Here is a 20,639-nt window from a genome sequence, read left to right on the forward strand (position 1 = left end):
CATAGTAAACAATTAAATAAATAAACATAATTGGTATCGCCGTGTCTGTAAAAGTCTGGACTATCACAATATATCATTATTTAACCCGTACGGTGAACGCCGTAAAAAAAATAAAATTTGTAAACGCCAGAATCTCTATTTTTTGGTCACCTCATCTCCCTCAAAAAATGAAATAAAAAGTGATCAAACCGTCACATTTACACCAAAATGGTATTATTAAAAACTACAGCTAATCCCGCAAAAAAATAAGCCCTCATACAACTTAATCGACGGAAAAATAAAGGAGTTACGAATCTCGGAATTTGGCGAAACAAAATACATTTTCTTTTTTACACTTAGGTTTTTACTTGTAGAAGTAGTAAAACATAGAAAAAACTACACATATTTGGTATCGGCATAATCGTATTGACCCATAGAATAAAATTAACATGTTGTTTTAATTGTACAGTGAATTCCGTAAAAATGGCGCACAAAAAACTATGGCGGAATCGCTGTTTTTTTTCCATTTTCTACCCCACAAATAATTTTTTCCCCGTTTCCTAGTACATTATACGGCAAAATAAATGGTGCTACGAAAAACTACAACTTGTCCCGCAAAAATCCTTTGAAAGGTGGGGAGGGAAAAACGAAAATGAAAATCTGAAAAAGGGCTGCGGCGTGAAAGGGTTAAAAATTGCATCAAACCACAAATTCTGAACTTGGCCTTAAAGTGGCAGTAGGGTGGAGAAATTAAAGACTTATCAATTTCATATTACTCTTAGTTTTTTAGAGACTTTTGGCTGTTTATTTTTTTTCTCTGATAAATGTTTCCGCATTTTGATATGACCCTGAAAAATGACTGGAAATTAAACAAAAGGGTGGCCTGACTTGTTCTTAGTAATATTTACTATTTTTTTTTTTTTTTCATTCATTTCAAATAATATTATATTTGTATTTTTTTTTTCTAGGCCATGGCTGTATTACTATCCAATTTTGTTATCATTACAACTGCGTTTTTCTTCAGGATTATATTAAAGTATGTACCAACCAAATGTCTATAGACTCATTCTGATCAAATAAAAAAATTGTTTTAGCTACTGTACACGAGAAAGGGACATCATTCTCTGCACCATGGTATATCAATGATGTTTTTTCGGGACTTTGATATTGATAGCCTATCCTCATATTCCAATATTGGGTGCTACATCAAAGACATTGCTGGGTCTTATTACACCCTTTTGGTTCTTCTTTAAAGCATTATTCCCATGTTATAAAGTGATGGCATATCACTTAATGGTCGATGGGGGTCTGACCACTCGGACCCACACCTATCCTGATAATGAAGGGGCTGCAGTGCTGATTTAGCGGTGTATCACCTTTTTAAAGTTTTTCCTGCACCGTGGCGCTCCTGCACAGCGGGTGGCTGGTGCGCCGCTGCACAGGGAAAAACAGTGAAGAGGATGCAGCGAAAAATAAGCTCTGTTGCCGCTTCGTTCTCAGGATTGCTGGGGCTAATCCTAGTGCTGATCCGCAGCAGAGATCGGAGTATCAGCCTCGGATTTCTGCTCATCCTCTGCTGTGGGCATATCCAACATTTGTAAACATACTCCTTCTCAAAAAATCCCTATGGCTTTTAAGTAATATTCACATTACCGTGCGTGCGCGCGTAACTAATTTACACCATTGATGTCTGCATGCAAACTTAACAGTGCACATATTGTGCGCTATGAAAACGGTTTTTAAGAATGCAACTGAAGGAAGTCCCCTTTGAAGGAAAGTGAATGTTCCTTGTGTGCTATGGTTCCTACTCCTTTTTTTTCGTATGAAACGGCTTGTGTTAGAATAGTTTTTCAAAGACAGATTATCGCAGAAATGGTTTCAACTTTTAATTATTTGAGTATGTCCCCTTTAAAAATAGAAACCTGTTGTGAAAGACAGATATTTTGTAATAAATTGTTTTTCTATTCCAGACGACACCTTTCGTATGTTCAGTGGGCATCTCTCCTAATCCTCTTCATGTCCATAATGGGCCTCACATCCCAGAATGGGACCCACAAAGAAGTCTCAGTACACGGAGTTCACCACATTTTCCACTCGAAACCATCCAACAGTTGTATCGTTGTGGCGAAGCCTGATGCTTTGAGTCAGGAAGCCAGTAATCCAGCGGTACAAAGTACCCTGAAATATATCCCCCTTGGATTTGGACATGTTCTCATTTTACTGCAGTGTATTATATCTGCTCTGGCAAATATCTACAGTGAGAAAATTCTGAAGGAAGGGGACCAGATTTCTGAGAGCATTTTTATTCAAAACAGTAAACTTTACATGTTTGGTGTTTTGTTCAATGGACTCACATTGTCTCTTCACAGTGAGCACTTCAGTAAAATAAAATCCTGTGGATTTTTTTATGGCCATAATGGATTTTCAATTGCTCTCATTTTTGCAACTGCATTTGTCGGGTTGTCAGTGGCTTTTATACTAAAATTCCGAGACAATATGTTTCACGTACTCACAGCACAAGTGACAACCGTTATAATTACGATTGTGTCATTTTTTGTATTCAATTTTAAGCCCTCTCTGGAATTCTTTCTCCAAGCTCCTGTGGTTCTTCTCTCTATATATATTTATAATGCAAGCAGAATAATCGAATCCAAAGGCCCTGCACCATGTGAAAAGTTAAAAATAGTAAATGGAGATGTTTGGGAACGCTCTTGTGGTGTAAGTATTTTTTTGTTTTTCCTTTTTGTTTGTATACTTTTTAAACATGAGAAACTATTTATATAGAGTTTATACCAGGTCATGTGTTCTCAAAGTCATTATATTACAAAAAGTAGACCAAAATATAAAAATTTTAGGAATGTTTCGACATTAATAACGGATTTGTTTTGTGGCACCAAACTCGAATGTGTAGTCTGTAGCGCCCTCTATAACAGCCGTATGGCAGTGTAGTTTAGATCTGATCTATGACCGCTCATAAAAACTGATTAAATTATTTACAAAATCTGTTCATTTTTAGGTTTACCAGCAACTTATTTAAAAAGCCATTTTAGTTCATGTAAAGCACTCCCGACTCCTACCCCCCCCCCCCCCACCCCAACAGATGGATCCTTTGTTCCTGTTGGAGATGAGCTTCTTCCAGTGGGGAGTGGCCGCAGCTTATTACCCTCTTACCATTGAAAGTAACATGCACGTTTGGCTGAGCGTGTATAGTTGATAGAGTTGGTAGACAGTCAGGCCCAGAACTCCTCTCGTGTGTATGGCCGGCTTTATAAGCAATTTTTGGCTAAATCTACCGATTTTTTTTAAAGTTTCATTTTGTGTTTTGCTTTGTAACCTTATCTTATCTTTTTTTATTTTTTAAACCTGTAGGATGGTGACGAGCTTGAAAAATTAACTAGAACAAGCGATGACTCTGAAACTGATGAAGACATTTTTTAATGAATATGATGTAGCACAGACTCAAAAAGAAAATTGGGAACAAAACTGTATTTTGGAAAACTGTTACAATTCGTTTTTTAACGCAGCGTTTTTTTGGTGAAAACTGTTACATTTTTGATAAGTGATTGAAAAGAAGAGGTTGAAAAGACAAACCAGATTCTAAATAAAGGAGAAATATAATGGAAAGCTTTAATATCTCGGTTCTGAATCTGATCCTGGTTTTGGGATGCAACTGCACCAAAACTGCAGTGTGTGAACCTGGCCCTAAAGGGGTATTCCTATCTTAACTATTTATGGCATAATTACAGGAGCAAGCAGTGTCTCTCCATTGAACTCTATGGCGACTGCGGCAGTTGTGAATTAGCAAACGGAGGTCACCTGACCCACCGTTCTCCTAATAGAAGCTAGTGTCGTCGTCGTCGTCCCCCTGGGACCATCACCTATAAGACATTTACGGCATATCCTGTTGATATTCCATAAATGCTTAATATGGGAATCCAATATGGTTCTAAAGGATATTTTTATATTAGTGCCTTTGTTTGTTCCAGGTAGAGTACCTACCATGCAGGAAATCTTTCCACTTACAACTTTGATTACATTGCAATATTTGGAAGAATAAAATTATAATAAAGTTGTCATTAAAACAAAAAAGTTTTTGCCATGTATACATTTTGAGCATTTAGGAGATGACCCATATCTGTAGATCATTGTGTGGGAATCTGTGAGCGTGTGTGTACACTTGGATAATGGGAAGATGAAAGCTACACACAAAGTAAACTTTCAGTTCTCCATCTTTGATTGCCTCAGCATAATGGTTCACCACAGGCAGTATATTTCTAAGCCACCAACTCAACTGTACTATGACATATCTGTGCATATGACAGTCCAGCACGTGACACACAAAATCTGGTAATGTAAAAGTTAAAGGGGTTGTCCGAGATGTATTATTTTTTTTTTTACTTTTGCTACCACACTGCACATATTTACAATTTCTTAATATACTTACCATGCAATCTTGCTTCGGTTCTCCACTCTGGCTGCTTTTTTTCTGCTCATCACATGACCTCCGACGTCACGTTTTCAGCCTCCTCCACTCTCGTGTCGTATACCCATCACATGGTCTCGGACCAGAGAGATCTCAGATGGTATACGACACGTCACTGATGACGTGTCGTTTCTGCGGGTGCTTGTTCTTTAGTGCCCATCCAGCCTATGTAGTTGTTCACTGTGAGCGCGCCTGTGCGTGTTGAAAAAAAGACACCTGTCCGTCTAGTTCAACCAAGGGACGGGAAAAGGGAAGTAAAAAATTTCTACACGTAGGAGCTTATATTTTTGTGTTCCAGGAAATTATCTAACCCTTTTTTAAAGCCATCTACTGTCCCTGCTGTGACCAGCTCCTGCGGTAGGCTATTCCATAAATTCACAATTCTCACAGTAAAGAACGCTTGTCGCCTCTGCAGGTTGAACCTTTTTTTTTCCAGACGGAGGGAGTGCCCCCGTGTTTTTTTTGAGGGGGTTTTACATGGAACAGGATTTCACCATATTTTTGTATGTGCCATTAATATATTTATATAAGTTAATCATGCCCCCCCCCCCCTTAGTAGTCTTTTTTTCAAGGATAAATAGGTTTAGTTCTTTTAATCTTTCCTCATAACTTAGATTCTCCATGCCCCTTATTAGCTTCATTGCTCTTCTTTGTATTTTTTTTCCGACTCCAGGGCATCCTTTCTATGAACTGGAGCCCAGAATTTAACTGCATATCCTAGATGAGGGAACGTATGTTTTATGTTTCTTGTCCACTGTTTGCTGTTCAGTTTTCCGCTGGCGATCTATTTTAACCAATAAAGAAGATTTTTTTCATATTCCACAAGGAGTGCTGAACCTTTTCCTTCTGGATATCCTAGATGAGGCCTCACTAATGCTTTGTAAAGTAGTAATATTACATCCCTGTCCCACGAGTCCATGCTTCTTTTAATAAACTACAATATCCTGCTGGCCTTTGAAGCAGCTGATTGACATTGCATGCTGTAATTTAGTTTATGATTTTCAAGTACACCCAGATCCTTCTCAACAAGTGACTCCCCCAGTGTAGCTCCCCCTAAGACAAATAATGCATGCAGGATGTTGGTACCCAGATGTGTAACTTTACATTAAACTTAATTTGCCAAGTGGACGCCCAAACACTTAGTTTGATTAAATCCGCTTGCAATTCACCAACCTCTTCTTCTATAGACTCAACATTACTACATAGCTTGGTGTCATCTGCAAAAATAGAAATAGTGCTATTAATCCCATCCTCTATATCATTAATAAATAAGTTGAATAATAGTGGTCCCAGCACTGAACCCTGGGGTACACCACTTATAACCAGGGACCATTCAGAGTAGGAATCATTGACCACAACTCTCTGGATACGGTCTTGAGCCAATTCTCAATCCAATTACAAACTATACTATCTAAAGCTATAGTCCTTAATTTACCCATTAGACCTCTATGAGCCTCCAGCACCCCCATTTTGCTTTCTAGACTTCTCGAATTTATGAACATACACTTTAAATTGCCTTTAAATGTTTCACTTTCATTATCAGAAATGTGATTATTTGGGCATTTTTATTTTCATTGCTGTTTTGTAACGAAAGGATCTCCTTAACTTGTTGCCTAATCCTCTCCTCACAGTCTGTTTCTCCACTCTCTAACCTAACTACCCCTTTATTTTCTACATTGAACTCCCTCCTCAGCCCTAGTTTAAATACTCCGCCACCCCAGCTAGAATTCTCTCCCCCAGCACAGCGGACCGCCTTCCATTTAGGTGCAAATCATCTGCAGAATACAGTTTGTACCCCAATGAAAAGTCAGCCCAGTGCTCTAGGAACCCAAAGCCTTCTCCTCTACACCAAGACTTAAGCCATGCATTTAACTCCCTGAGCTCCCGCTGTCTTTCCTGTGATGTGCATGGCAAAGGCAGTATTCCTGAGAATACAACCTTGGAGGTCCTTAACTTCAGCTTGTAGCCTAGTTCTTTAAAATTATTCTTAAGGCTCCTCCACCTACCATTTATTCTGTCGTTGGTACCCACATGGACCACAACAGCTGGATCATCACCAGCCCCTCCCAGCAATTTGTCCACCCATTCCACCACATGCCGAACCCTGGCACCAGGGAGACTGCAAACCATTCGGTTGAGGCGGTCTCGGCGACAAATTATTCTATCCGTCTTCCTGATTATAGAATCCCCACAACTACCAATTGTCTTGCCTTACCTGCATTACTATCTCGATGACTACTAGCTGGGCTGTTTTCCCGGCTGTTAGGGAGATCAGTATCCACTAGGGTTGCCATTTCTGAGACCGACACCCTCGCATCATCACCCAACTTGGCAATTTTGCTTGGAATATCAGAAACAGGATTGGCCTTCCTTTTCTTGGACCCCTTTCAACTGCCACTAACTACATTAACCCAGCTACTTGCCTGATCCTGCTCACCCATGTCTTCACCCTCCAGATCGACCCCACTAACTGCTTGTTTCGTCAGCAGCATGCTCCGCTCAAGATTGTCTATCGTCCTCAGTGATGCGTTCTGCTTCTCCAAATCTCTAATGCGAGCTTCCAGGTGACCAACATGCTCACATCTGTCAGAGGTATTCACCCTGGAACTCCGGCTCCAGTCATGCATATATATGGCAAACTGTGCACTGAAGAAGACCTCCAATCTTGCTGTCCATTATCACAGTTACAAAAAAAAACTGTGAACAATTGAAAAAGTAAAATAAGAGTACTTACAGGGACTTTAACTTCTTTTTAATTCCGGTTTTATAACTCCACTTATATCATAAGCCACTTAATTCAGCTATCTCAGAACAGTCCTTATAAATCATAGTGTCTTAATTCACTTATGGAAGGATTTAAGGAAATTACGTTATACATTATGAATAGGAGGAAGGGGTTGTCCCACTATTAAATGGTATAGAAATATAATTCTGTATTAAAAATGAATGTATTTTGTAATTTACATTCTATTACAAAAATCCATTTGTGAGATATTCCCGTAACTTCCTTATAATTGTGCCCCCTGGTGTTCAATCTGTTGTAAAGCTTCTAGAAAAGAGACAGTGAAACAGAACGATCTGCCTATATAAGCTATGACCGTGAGAGGGAGGAGCTACAGCAGAAATTACACGCCCCCTGAGCTGCCAGCCTGGAAAAAAAATTGAGCAGAGCAATTGGAGTAACGAAAGTGGAGATCTCTGAATCCATGCAAGATATAGGGTTCTAGGTTTGTTATCAAGACATTGTCATTCACTATATAAAGTCTGATTTTTGAAAGATCATTAATTCTGGGACAACCCCTTTAAGACTTCTGTGGTGTTCGCATTGGCAGCAGACTAACATTATCTGTAGTTATGGTTCTCTGCAAGATCTATTAAAAGCGGCTTTAGCACCAGTATCACTCCATCAAATTTGGCTACTAGTTGCCCGAGCAGTGCTACTGTGTGCTACTGTTTCTAGTTGCCCTTTGGTGAGGCACTATGTGGTCCAAGTCCACAGTTTGGTCGGTGTTGCTGAAATACAGCCTTTATAAAAAATTACTTGTCAAGTGACAATTTTGGTAATAAACTATTCATCTAACTCTAGCGAAAATAACTTTTATTATACTATGTCCAAGATTTGGGTGAAACGCTTATAAATCAAAATTGTCGAGTAACTTTTCAATAACCTTTATACTACATGTGGTAAAGCCAAAGTCTTTCCCAAGATATTCCATTTTGTTTTAACAACAGTAAGTCTTGTTAAAAAGTAGAAGTTATGGGCAGCATAGCAGAACAAAATAAGCCTCTAGGGCCCAAATGGGTGCAGACCTCCAGGGATCTGACTTGTAGATCCCACAATGTCCAAACGAGAAGTAGAAAATAGAAGCAGCACTCTAAGCAGGTGTTGTCAAAAAAGGTAGATTTATTCTCCCATAAGTGCAATAAACATATTTTATAAATTTATGGGAGAATAAATATACCTTTTTTTTTTTTTTTACATCTGCTTGGAGTGCTGCCTCTCTTTTTCTATGTCTAGTAAGTATTGTTAGATTGTCTCCACTTTGGATCAACCCTACTTGTTTGAAGGGCCTGTTGACAAAAAGCAGAACACAAAGTGCCTACTAGTTGGGATCCATAGTGATCTGTTATCTGTGGGTAAACCTCGTAGTAAGTGTCAATTTCCACAGGGAAAATTAAGCATTAGATAGAGCGCATACAAATCAATGCGTTGTCCGTGTAATACAGGACATGTCCTCCAGAGTTAGAGGCACTCTTGTTAACTATTTGCCGCTATGGCCAAGAGATGAGGATCCTCAACAGGGGATCCCCCCCTATGAACTTAGAATTCCCTAACATGGTTAATGAAAACTGGTCAACCCTTTTAATAACCATTCTCTATAAATGGTGCTTTATCCATTGAGCAGCAGTCAATGTCTTATGTACATTAGAAGGGTAATATATTGCTCTTATATTGATATTATTGCTGCTTCACACAGTTACTTTATGTGCACATTGGTAGCATATATTCCTGACTGTCCTGCTGGGGCTGATTGTTGGTAGTGTAACATGAAAGGGGTTATAGTTTTTGGTTTGAATGATCAATTAGCATTAAGCTGATCACAGGGTGTCCCGCTGCTGAGATCCCAGGCAATCAATTTTAATCTAAGTGGGAACTTTGTAGCAAGTGTTCAATTTCACTGCAGCGCCACCACAGGGGAAATCAGGCATTACGTAGCTCCCATAGAAATCAATGGGTTGTTTGTGTAATGCATGGACACGCCAGGAGCGCCATAGTGAGAGATGCTCTTTGTTGCCACTCTGAGCTCTAAACCAGACAATTCCTTTAATCTTCTGTTTTAGGCTTTCATATTGATCTGGCATCTATCAGCATTTAGTAAAAAGGGTACTATTCCCATTGGAGGCTGGGGACAAATGTTTGAATTGATGTTAGGGCTGCATAGAATAAGACAACATGATTTAAATAGATTCAGCAATGATACTTAGTAAATCTGCATAATGGATTAACCCCTTAGTGACCAGCCCATTTTAGACCAAGCTATTTTATTTGTTTTTCTATAGTCGCATTCAAAGAGCTATAACTTTTTTATTTTTTCGTCTACATAGCTGTATGAGGACTTGTTTTTTGCGGGATTAGTTGTACTTTTTAATAGCACCATTTTAGGGTACATATAATTTTTTGATTAACTTTTATTAACTTTTTTTGGGGGGATTATAAAAAAAACCTGAAATTCCACCATGGTTCTATGCGTTTTTAAATTGACGCCGTTCACTGTGCAGCGTAAATAACATGTTACCTTTATTCTATGGGTCGGTACGATTACGGCGATACCACATATGTAGAGGTTTTTTATGTTTTACGACTTTTGCACAATAAAAACACTTTTGAACTAAAATTATTTGTTTTTGCATCGTCGCTTTCCAAGAGCCGTAACTTTTTTATTTTTCCATCAATGTAGTAATTTTTTTGACTTGTTTTTTGCGGGATGAAACGTAGTTTTGATTGGTACTGTTTTGGGGTGCATGGGACTTATTGATTAATTTTTATTATGACTTTTTTGGGGGGAAATGGAAAAAAATGGCAATTTCGCCATTGTTTTTTGCGTTTTTTTTACGGTGTTCACCTTGCGGTTTAAACTACATATTAACTTTATTAATGGAGTCATTACGGTCGCGGCGATACCATATATGTGTACTTTTATTTATTTTTTAGGCTTTTACTAAATAAAACCACTTTTTATGGAAAAAAATTGTTTTAATTTATTTTTTTACTGTACTTTTTATTAATAATCTTTATTTCACATTGGTGACTTATTTTATTAGTCCCACTAGGGGACTTTACTGTGCGATCTTCCGATCGCTGCTATAAGGCTTTGGTATACTTCGTATACCAGAGCATTATTGCCTGTCAGTGTAAATCTGACAGGCAATCTGTTAGGACGTGCCTCCGGCGTGTCCTAACAGGCATATGTCCAGGGCAGACCTGGGGGCTTTTATCAGGCCCCCAGCTGCCATGACACCCCATCGAAGACCCGCGATTGCATTCGCGGGCCACCGATGGGTGACAGAGGGAGCTCACTCCCTCTGTAAACAAAGTTAAATGCTGCAGTCGCTATTGACGGCGGCATTTAACGGGTTAAATCAGACAGCTGAGACCCGTGCAGGACTTAGACTAGGCTCACGTGAAAAGGCGTCAGCCTAGCCTAAGGCCCCTTAGTGACGAACGTTAAAAGGCGTATTGGTGGTCACTAAGGGGTTAAAGAATAATACATTTCTGTAACTTAATGTGCATGTTGTTCATATTTCCAACAAAAACATAACGGCACACAAAGAAAAGAGATATTTTGTTAATTTCCACAGAACAGGTTTGGAATGACTGGAGGAAGAATTAAGTCAATGAACAGTTAAAAAGGAATGTAGAATATGGAAAGGGTAATGTAAAACACATTCAAACGTGAGAGGGCAGTAAAGGACAGAAATGTAGAAGTGATGTTGCTAGGGAGATCATTTCAAAACAACATTCCATCAAGTAACGTAGCTTCATCCTATCAAAAGGGGCAAGGATATTCATGTACTTGTAACCATTGCAGCTACAGGAAGAGAGAGTAAGCTGAAATATTCACTATGTCTTAAAGTCTACCACCCAAAGCTTAAAAGAGTATTCCAGCCTCCAGCATTTTTCACCTATCCACTGAATAGGTGAAAAATGCTAGATCACTAGCACCCCCAACAATTGCCAAAATACAGCAGTTATCGATTATCGATCGCAAACTGCTGTATTAATACAGTAGAGCTCTTTTAGACAGAAAGCAACTTCTTGTGATAACCAGCCAGATCTCGTGTTCTGAGACTGGTTGCTGCCATGACAAGTTGTATGAAGCAAACACAGGGGTAGCCGGAATTCCCCTAACAGGAAGTTTGAGACTGGAAGTTGGGTCATTTGCATAATGAAAGGAAAGCACGCCTTATACAAAAAGATCTTTACATTTTGTTATGACATGTTATTACAGTAGAAAAATTTTCATTTCTTACGGGACTAATGGTTTTTCCAATAAAACAGGAACATTTTATTGGAAGTTTTACCTGGGGTCTCCCCCCCCCCCCTCATGAATAGTAGGCGTGATAATAACTGTTTATCAGTATTTTGTACTTTATACCTTGCACCTTAGAACTCCTCCTATATAGCAATTGTGGCTTGTCTGCATCCTGTTGGGAAGTGTTGTTTGTACCTGCCCTTGTATCAAGTGAGTATGGCCTTTTCTTTTTGTGCTTTTGTAGTAAATCTATGTCCCTTTTTTTTTTCTTATGTTTAAATATAGAGTGAAGCGTTCTAGTGTAGGGATTCGCAAGGCGGTGAGGACTCTTGACGCGGATTGCGAGCTTGCATATTTTGGCCAAAATATCAACTATTACCTCATGTTTATCACTGATTTATTTTTTCAGGATGCAGCCAGTCCTTGTAATGCTGGGGAGAATAGTTTGCCAGCACTTAGTGTGGCGCACCTGGTATGTGCTGGGCAGCCTGCCTGATGGAATACTATGGGCGAAACTGATAGGCTGTAAGCCAGCACGGTGCACTACAAATTATCATGCGACTGGCATACTTGTGGACACCTTATTTGTGTGCAATGATAATCCTAAGCAACCGACCCACTCATTGAATAGTAGGCGTGACTGTTTATCAGTATTTTGCACCTGTGGGATCTCCCCTTCTATAGCAATTATGGCTTGTCTGCATCCTGTTGGGAAGTGTTGTTTGAACCTGCCCTTGTATCAAGTGAGTATGGCCTTTTCTTTTTGTGCTTTTGTAGTAAATATATGTCCGTTTTTTTTGTTGTGTTTGAACAATGTTATTATTATTCTGTTCACATTGGCAGTTTCCCGTCAGTCGTGTTTTTTGTTAGCAAGAAAAGCACAGTCTGCTTGCTGTCCTTGCCGTTATTATCTGCAGAAACCTGAGTGATTCATCAGGGTTCTTTAGAAACCATTTGAAAACAAATCCGTAACAATGGTCATGGTCACATAAAATAACATATTAATCTGTTCACATTATGGTCATGGCTACCATTCTTATGACCGTAGTGGGGACAGGGCCTTACCAGTGTTATTTTTGTTATACAGTACTGCAAAAACGTTTTTACCCCCTTCCCAATTTATTATATTTTTATATATTTATCACACTTGAATGTTTCAGATCATCAAACTACTTTTAATATTAGACAAAGATAACTCAACTAACCACAAAATGCTGTTTTCAATCGATGATATAATGTATTGTAGAAAAATGCTGCTCTGCCCTCCTCGGCTCTGTGAAAAATGAATTGCCTTAGCTACTAAATAAACTGCCAGTCCTGTTGAATCTAAGCATCGGTTAAATAGAACCAGCAGGCCAGAAGGTCTCAAAACGAAGCTCATGATGCCACGTTCTAAAGAGATTCAAATACAGATACCAAACAAAGTCTTCAAACTCTACCAGTCTGGAAAGGGTTACAAAGCATTGCTAAGGCTCTGGGACTCCAGCAAGCCCCAGTAAGAGCCATTATCCACGAATGGAGAGAACTTGGAACGGTGGTGAATCTGCCCAGGAGTAGCCGGACAACCAACATTTCGCCAAGAGCACGTCAGCGACTCATCTAGGAGGTCACAAAAGAATCCAGACGAACATCTAAAGAACTGCAGGCATCATTTTCCTCAGTTAAGGTCAATGTACACGATTCCACATTGAGAAAGACACTGGGCAAAAATGGCATCCATGGTAGAGTTAGAATACACAAACCACTGCTGATTAAGAAAAGCGCAAAGGCTAGTCTGTAATTTGCCAAAAAACATTTAGATGATAACCAAAACTTTTGTGATAAAACTCTTCAGTAGGTTGAGTTAAAGGTGGAACGTTTTGGAAGACATGGGTCTCGTTACATCTGGCGTAAAGCCAACGCAGCATCCACCATAACATCAAACGAACAGTCAAACGTGGTGGTAGTGTGATGGTCTGGGGCTGCTCTGCTTCTGCAGGAACTGGACGACTTGTCATAATTGATGGAACCATGAATTCGGCTCTCTATCAGAAAATCCTGATGGAGAATGCCAATCCATCAGTTCGTGACCTAAAGCTCAAACACAGTTTGGTTATGCATCAGGACAATGATTTAAAGCACACAAGCAAGTCCACCTCTGGTATAAAAGAAACAAAATTAAGATTTTGAAAGGGGTCGAGTCGAAGTCCTGACTTGAATCTAATTAAGACGCTGTGGCAAGACCTTAACGCGTACTATTGCGTCGTGGTTGGGGGTGATGTTTGGAGCGGGCTCACCCGCTGAGCCTGCACCATACAAAGCGGGTTTCAGCAATACACTAGTATGGCTAAATATATATATATATATATATATATATATATATATATATATATATATATATATATATATAATAATGGAAAAGCAGTAGCACTCACAATGCAATTCCAAGATGGTCTCAGGTGAAAGCAGGTAATTCCGATCCAGGGGATATAGATCAATATTGAAGAAAGTCCCACAGCACTCCGTGTTAGCGATTAAAATGGTGGTTTATTAAGCCAGCACAAGCTGCAACGTTTCCGTCATGCTATAGGACCTTGATATATATATATGTGTGTGTGTGTATATGTATATCTATATATATATATGTATATATATATTTATACAGGGTGGGCCATTTATATGGATACACCTAAATAAAATGGGAATGGTTGGTGATATTAACTTCCTGTTTGTGGCACATTAGTATATGGGAGGGGGAAAACTTTTCAAGCTGGGTGTTGACCATGGCGGCCATTTTGAAGTCGGCCATTTTGTATCAAACTTTAGTTTTTTCAATGGGAAGAGGGTCATGTGACACATCAAACTTATCGAGAATTTCACAAGAAAAACAATGGTGTGCTTGGTTTTAACGTTACTTTATTCTTTCATGAGTTATTTACAAGTTTCTGACCACTTATAAAATGTGTTCAAAGTGCTGCCCATTGTCTTGGATTGTCAATGCAACACTCGTCTCCCACTCTTCACACACTGATAGCAACACCGCAGAAGAAATGCCTCCCGATCTGACCCCCTTAGACTTTTATCTTTGGGGTCATCTGAAGGCAATTGTCTATGCTGTGAAGATACGAGATGTGCAGCAACTGAAACTACGGATACTGGAAGCCTGTGCTAGCATTTCTTCTGCGGTGTTGCTATCAGTGTGTGAAGAGTGGGAGAAGAGGGTTGCATTGACAATCCAACACAATGGGCAGCACTTTGAACACATTTTATAAGTTTCCCTCCCCCCATATAGTAATGTGCCACAAACAGGAAGTTAATATCACCAACCATTCCCATTTTATTTAGGTGTATCCATATAAATGGCCCACCCTGTATGTATATATATATATATATATATATATATATATATATATATATATATTAAAAGTTAAAAAAAAACTTTTCCCATTTTTCCTCTAAAGTAATGTAAAAAAATAAACAAAATTGGTATTGCGGTGTCCGTAAAATCCAAACAATTACAATATACCATTATTTAATCCGCACAGTTAACACAGTAAAAATTTTAAATGCCACAATCACCGTTTTTTGGTTACTTCATATCTTACAAAAAATGAAATAAAAAGTGATCAAAAAGTCTCATGTAGTGAGAATTGGTACCAATAGAAACTACAGCTCGCCCCGCAAAAAATAAGCCCTCATACTGCACAATTGCCTGAAAAATAAAAAAGTTATGGCTCAGAATGTGGCGCTAAAACACAAATTTTATTTTTAACAATTAGTTTCTTCCTTGTAGTAAAACATTAAAAAGCTATATAAATTTGGTATCGCCATAATTGTATTGACCGGTAGAGTAAAGTTAACATGACATTTTTACCGTATGGTGAAAGCCGTAAAAACAAAAACCCTAAAAAGATTGAGGAATCATGTTTTTTTTCCTATTTCGCCCCACAAATATTTTTTTTCCACGTTTCCAATACATTATATGGTACAATAAATGGTGCCGTCAAAAAATACAACTCGTCCTGCAAAAAACAAACCCTCATTTGGCTTTATCGACGGAAAAATAAAACCAGTTATGGCTTTTGGAAGGTTGGGAGGAGAACATGAAAATGAAGGTCCAGAAAATGGCTGTGACGGGAAAGGGTCAAACAGGCAGCTCATTCTCTCAAACCCTCCAATGCAGCCAAATAAAAACAGTTCTGCAAAAAAAGAGCGGTCCAAAATTCCTCCACAGCGATGTAAAAGACTTGTCACAAGTTATTGCAAACGTTTGATTGCAGTTGTCACTGCCAAGTGTGGCACAACCAATTATTAGGTTTAGGGGGGCAATTACTTTTTCACATGGGTGATATAGGTTTTTGTTTCATATATATATATATATATATATATATATATATATATATATATATATATATATATATGAAACAAAACATATATATATATACTACCGTTCAAAAGTTTGGGGTCACCCAGACAATTTTGTGTTTTCCATGAAAACTCACACTTATATTTATCAAATGAGTTGCAAAATGACTAGAAAATATAGTCAAGACATTGACAAGGTTACAAATAATGATTTTTATTTGAAATAATAATTTTCTCCTTCAAACTTTGCTTTCGTCAAAGAATGCTCCATTTGCAGCAATTACAGCATTGCAGACCTTTGGCATTCTAGCTGTTAATTTGCTGAGGTAATCAGGAGAAATTTCACCCCATGCTTCCAGAAGCCCCTCCCACAAGTTGGATTGGCTTGATGGGCACTTCTTGCGTACTATACGGTCAAGCTGCTCCCACAACAGCTCTATGGGGTTGAGATCTGGTGACTGCGCTGGCCACTCCATTACAGATAGAATACCAGCTGCCTGCTTCTTCCCTAAATAGTCTTTGGGTCATTGTCCTGTTGTAGAATGAAATTGGCTCCAATCAAGCGCTGTCCACAGGGTATGGCATGGCGTTGCAAAATGGAGTGATAGCCTTCCTTATTCAAAATCCCTTTTACCTTGTACAAATCTCCCACTTTACCAGCACCAAAGCAACCCCAGACCATCACATTACCTCCACCATGCTTGACAGATGGCGTCAGGCACTCTTCCAGCATCTTTTCAGTTGTTCTGCGTCTCACAAATGTTCTACTGTGTGATCCAAACACCTCAAACTTCGATTCGTCTGTCCATAACACTTTTTTCCAATCTTCCTCTGTCCAATGTCTGTATGCTTTTGCCCATATTAATCTTTTCCTTTTATTAGCCAGTCTCCGATATGGCTTTTTCTTTGCCACTCTGCCCTGAAAGCCAGCATCCCGGAGTCGCCTCTTCACTGTAGACGTTGACACTGGCGTTTTGCGGGTACTATTTAATGAAGCTGCCAGTTGAGGACCTGTGAGGCGTCTATTTCTCAAACTAGAGACTCTAATATACTTGTCTTGTTGCTCAGTTGTGCAGCGGGGCCTCCCACTTCTCTTTCTACTCTGGTTAGAGCCTGTGTGTGCTGTCCTCTGAAGGGAGTAGTACACACCGTTGTAGGAAATGTTCAGTTTCTTGGCAATTTCTCGCATGGAATAGCCTTAATTTCTAAGAACAAGAATAGACTGTCGAGATTCACATGAAAGCTCTCTTTTTCTAGCCATTTTGAGAGTTTAATCGAACCCACAAATGTAATGCTCCAGATTCTCAACTAGCTCAAAGGAGGGTCAGTTTTATAGCTCCTCTAAACAGCAAAACTGTTTACAGCGGTGCTAACATAATTGCACAAGGGTTTTCAAGTGTTTTCTAATCATCCATTAGCCTTCTAACACAGTTAGCAAACACAATGTACCATTAGAACACTGGAGTGATGGTTGCTGGAAATGGGGCTCTATACACCTATGTAGATATTGCATTAAAAACCAGACGTTTGCAGCTAGAATAGTCATTTAGCACATTAACAATGTATAGAGTGTATTTCTGATTAATTTAATGTTATCTTCATTGAAAAAAACTATGCTTTTCTTTCAAAAATAAGGAAATTTCTAAGTGATCCTAAACATTTGAACGGTAGTGTGTATATATACACTACCGTTCAAAAGTTTAGGGTCGCTTAGAAATTTCCTTATTTTTGTAAGAAAAGCAACTCATTTGATAAATATAAGTGTGAGTTTTCATGGAAAACACAAAATTGTCTGGGTGACCCCAAACTTTTGAACGGTAGTGTGTATATATACACACACATACACACTTGGGCATTAAGCAACTCATTAGCATAAATCTAAAATCGCTAATAAAGTGGTAGTTACAGCTGAGGACGCGTAATCTCGTTGTAACCTGTCATTTACTGCGTAATCTCGCGAGATTACGCGTCCTCTGCTGTAACTACCACAGACAGAGTAACGAAGTGCAGAGACTGTGAATAGACATCCCGTGGAATGTCTTTTCACTGTCTAAACACTTCAGTATTGTTAATGTGTTAGTATAAGACAGCACATAAGGATCTAGCAGGATCCCTATGCGCTGAGTAAATGAATGAAGAGGAGTGCATGATTCTGATTGGTCAGCGTCATACACTCCCCTGTACAACGCCCACTTGGTCTAAAGTAAAAATATACCCACTTGGGCATTAAGCAACTCATTAGCATAAATCAAAATCGCTAATAAAGTGGTAAAAATAGATCGTTTTTTTTTAAATAAAAAGCACTGCTGTCACCTACATTACAGCGCCGATCTCCTTATGTAGGAGATAGGGCACTTATAATGTGGTGACAGAGCCTCTTTAAGAACTGACCTGACGCAATGCACCTAATGATTATGCTCAAGAGGCCATGATGGTCCTATACTCCACAGAAGATTGAAACCCGATCCAATCACGCCATGTTTTGAGGAAGTTGGCGTGGGATCCTCTCATTGATGCCGTGAGGTCCTCCATTCTCATAATCTCCTGGATCTTGATGAACCACATGCCCGCCGACAGAGGACAAGATTGTCTCCACAGCGCGGGGACACACGCTCTAGCTGCATTCACCAGGTGGTGTACAACTGAGCCTCGATACTTAGATAGAGGCACATCACACAGATGGAGCAGGAAGGGGCCCGGAGATCGCGGAAGGGGCAAATCCGTAAATTTTGAGGAAATGCGCCACACCTCAGACCAAAAATCAGTCAACAGAGGTCAATCCCAAAAAATGTGCAAGATTGTACCCACATGGTCACCACATCTCCAACACAACGGCGCGACCGCAGGTATCATTGCATGCAATCTGGAAGGGACCCTATACCATCGCGACAGAATCTTAAACCCCGCCTCCTGAAATCTGCTAGCCATAGAGGATTATGCGTCAAAGTGAACAAGCGATCCTTGTCTTCCGTAGTGAATGTTAGACCCAAATCCCTCTCCCAGCTAAGCAAGTAGGAAGGTGTGGAAAGATTGGATGGAGAGATCAGGAGAGCATAAAGTCTGGACAACGAGTGACGCACCGTGCCCGTGCAAAGGAGTTAGAAAGGGGAGCTATCTCGTGAGTATGCCGATGGGTTAAGTAGGGACGCAAGGAAGTGTCTCAACCCGGTGGCCTGCCATGTAGCAAATGAGACAGGGTCAGACAAACACTCCAACTGAGCACTAGTCATCCACGCCTCATCCTGCATAAAGTGTGCGGTACCTGCCCTCAAGCAGAACTGGAAGGGGCCCCCTTCGCGGCCCGGTGGGAATGCAGGGTTGCCCAAATCGGAAACGGGGGAGGGAGATGGAGAAATCTCTTTCCGGGGAAAGAGCCGCGACGCAACCGCCAGGGTGGGTCCGATAGTCAGGGTGCATCCGCGCCGTCAGGGGAACGTGGTTGCCCAACCAAGATAAGGCCTGCAAAGGGACTTCAAGAAAGGCCTGTTCCATGGACACCCACTCTTTAATCTCAGTGTGCCTAAACCAGTCCAAAATTTGTGTCAGGTGGGAGGCCTGATGGTAGGAAACAAAGTCCGGGAGACCAATGCCACCCTCACACTTAGCATGAAAAAGTATGGATCGGGCAATACGCGCAGGTTTCCCCGCCCTCAAATATATTTTTATTAATTTTCATCTTATGCAATACAAATAAAAGAATAAAGTAAAGATGTTGTCATTATTCACAAATTCTTCAAGTACCAGTGTGTGTCTAGTCTCGCACACTGACACTAACAAGTTAAACATAGTAAACATTCACAACGAAGGTGATCAATAAGCATTTCAAGTCTATAAGAAAACTTTCAGCATATGTATACCTCAACCAAAGTCTATAATTAAAATATTGGCATATATGAAGGTAAGTACTCGTTTTATGTAAGGATTGTAGCTTTAGTTCAGCGTCAGATGTTTACGTAGATGTAAGGTGAATGACATCAACTAAGTAGATGCGAATCTTCCAAATAGTTGTGAATCTTGTAGAAAGGAAAGCCAAGCGGACCAGGTTCTCTTATATTTGCTTATAGTTCTCTGCGCAATATGGGACAATTCTAGTTTGGATATTTGAGCCACCTTATTCAACCACTGCGCAGTTGGGGGTGTATGAACTTTCCTGCAATACAATGGTATCATGGTGTTAAGGATCTGCCAGGCTCAGCTTCTGTGTCTACGCCCATAGGTAATCAGTCTGCACCTGCTTCTATGTCTGCGAGACTGACTCCATCTTCCACCACTCAGGATGGCAGGCTTAGGAGTGGGAGAGCCTATCACAGCCTGGCCAGACGGAGCTAGCTCCCGCCCTCTGTCTATTTATACCTGCCTTTCCTGTTCCTCCTTGCTTGTGATTCTTCTCGTTTGGTTTCCTGGCCCTGCTGCAGCTTCTTGAACTATTTGACCCTGCTTCATATTGACCCTGGCTTACTGACTACTCTTCTGCTCTGCGTTTGGTACCTCGTACACTCCTGGTTTGACTCGGCTTGTTCACTACTCTCCTGCTCTGCGTTTGGTACCTCGTACACTCCTGGTTTGACTCGGCTCGTTCACCACTCTTGTTGCTCACGGTGTTCCCGTGGGCAACTGCCCCTTTTCCCTTGCTTCTGTGTACCCTTGTCTGTTTGTCTGTCGTGCACTTATTGAGAGTAGGGACTGTCGCCCAGTTGTACCCCGTCGCCTAGGGCGGGTCGTTGCAAGTAGGCAGGGACTGAGTGGCGGGTAGATTAGGGCTCACTTGTCTGTTTCCCTACCCCCATCATTACATAATC

At 40.1% G+C, this 20,639-nt stretch overlaps 1 protein-coding gene across 2 annotated transcripts in view; it reads left to right on the top strand.

The window, feature by feature from the left end:
* The window catches only part of SLC35A5 (solute carrier family 35 member A5), a 30,368-nt gene extending 26,220 nt beyond the window's left edge, over positions 1 to 4,148 (top strand). Inside the window, exons 5-7 of one of the 2 annotated variants that reach the window (XM_075853908.1) lie at positions 948 to 1,015; positions 1,950 to 2,697; positions 3,349 to 4,146. In XM_075853908.1, the coding sequence (XP_075710023.1) occupies positions 948 to 1,015; positions 1,950 to 2,697; positions 3,349 to 3,417 (885 nt within the window). In that variant the 3' untranslated portion in view covers positions 3,418 to 4,146. Of the gene's footprint in view, positions 1 to 947; positions 1,016 to 1,949; positions 2,698 to 3,348 lie in introns of both variants that reach the window. The other variant, XM_075853909.1, reaches the window with a different exon arrangement.
* Positions 4,149 to 20,639: the final 16,491 nt, after the last annotated feature.

Source organism: Rhinoderma darwinii, chromosome 2 (assembly GCF_050947455.1).
Source record: "Rhinoderma darwinii isolate aRhiDar2 chromosome 2, aRhiDar2.hap1, whole genome shotgun sequence".
Lineage (NCBI taxonomy): Eukaryota > Metazoa > Chordata > Amphibia > Anura > Rhinodermatidae > Rhinoderma > Rhinoderma darwinii.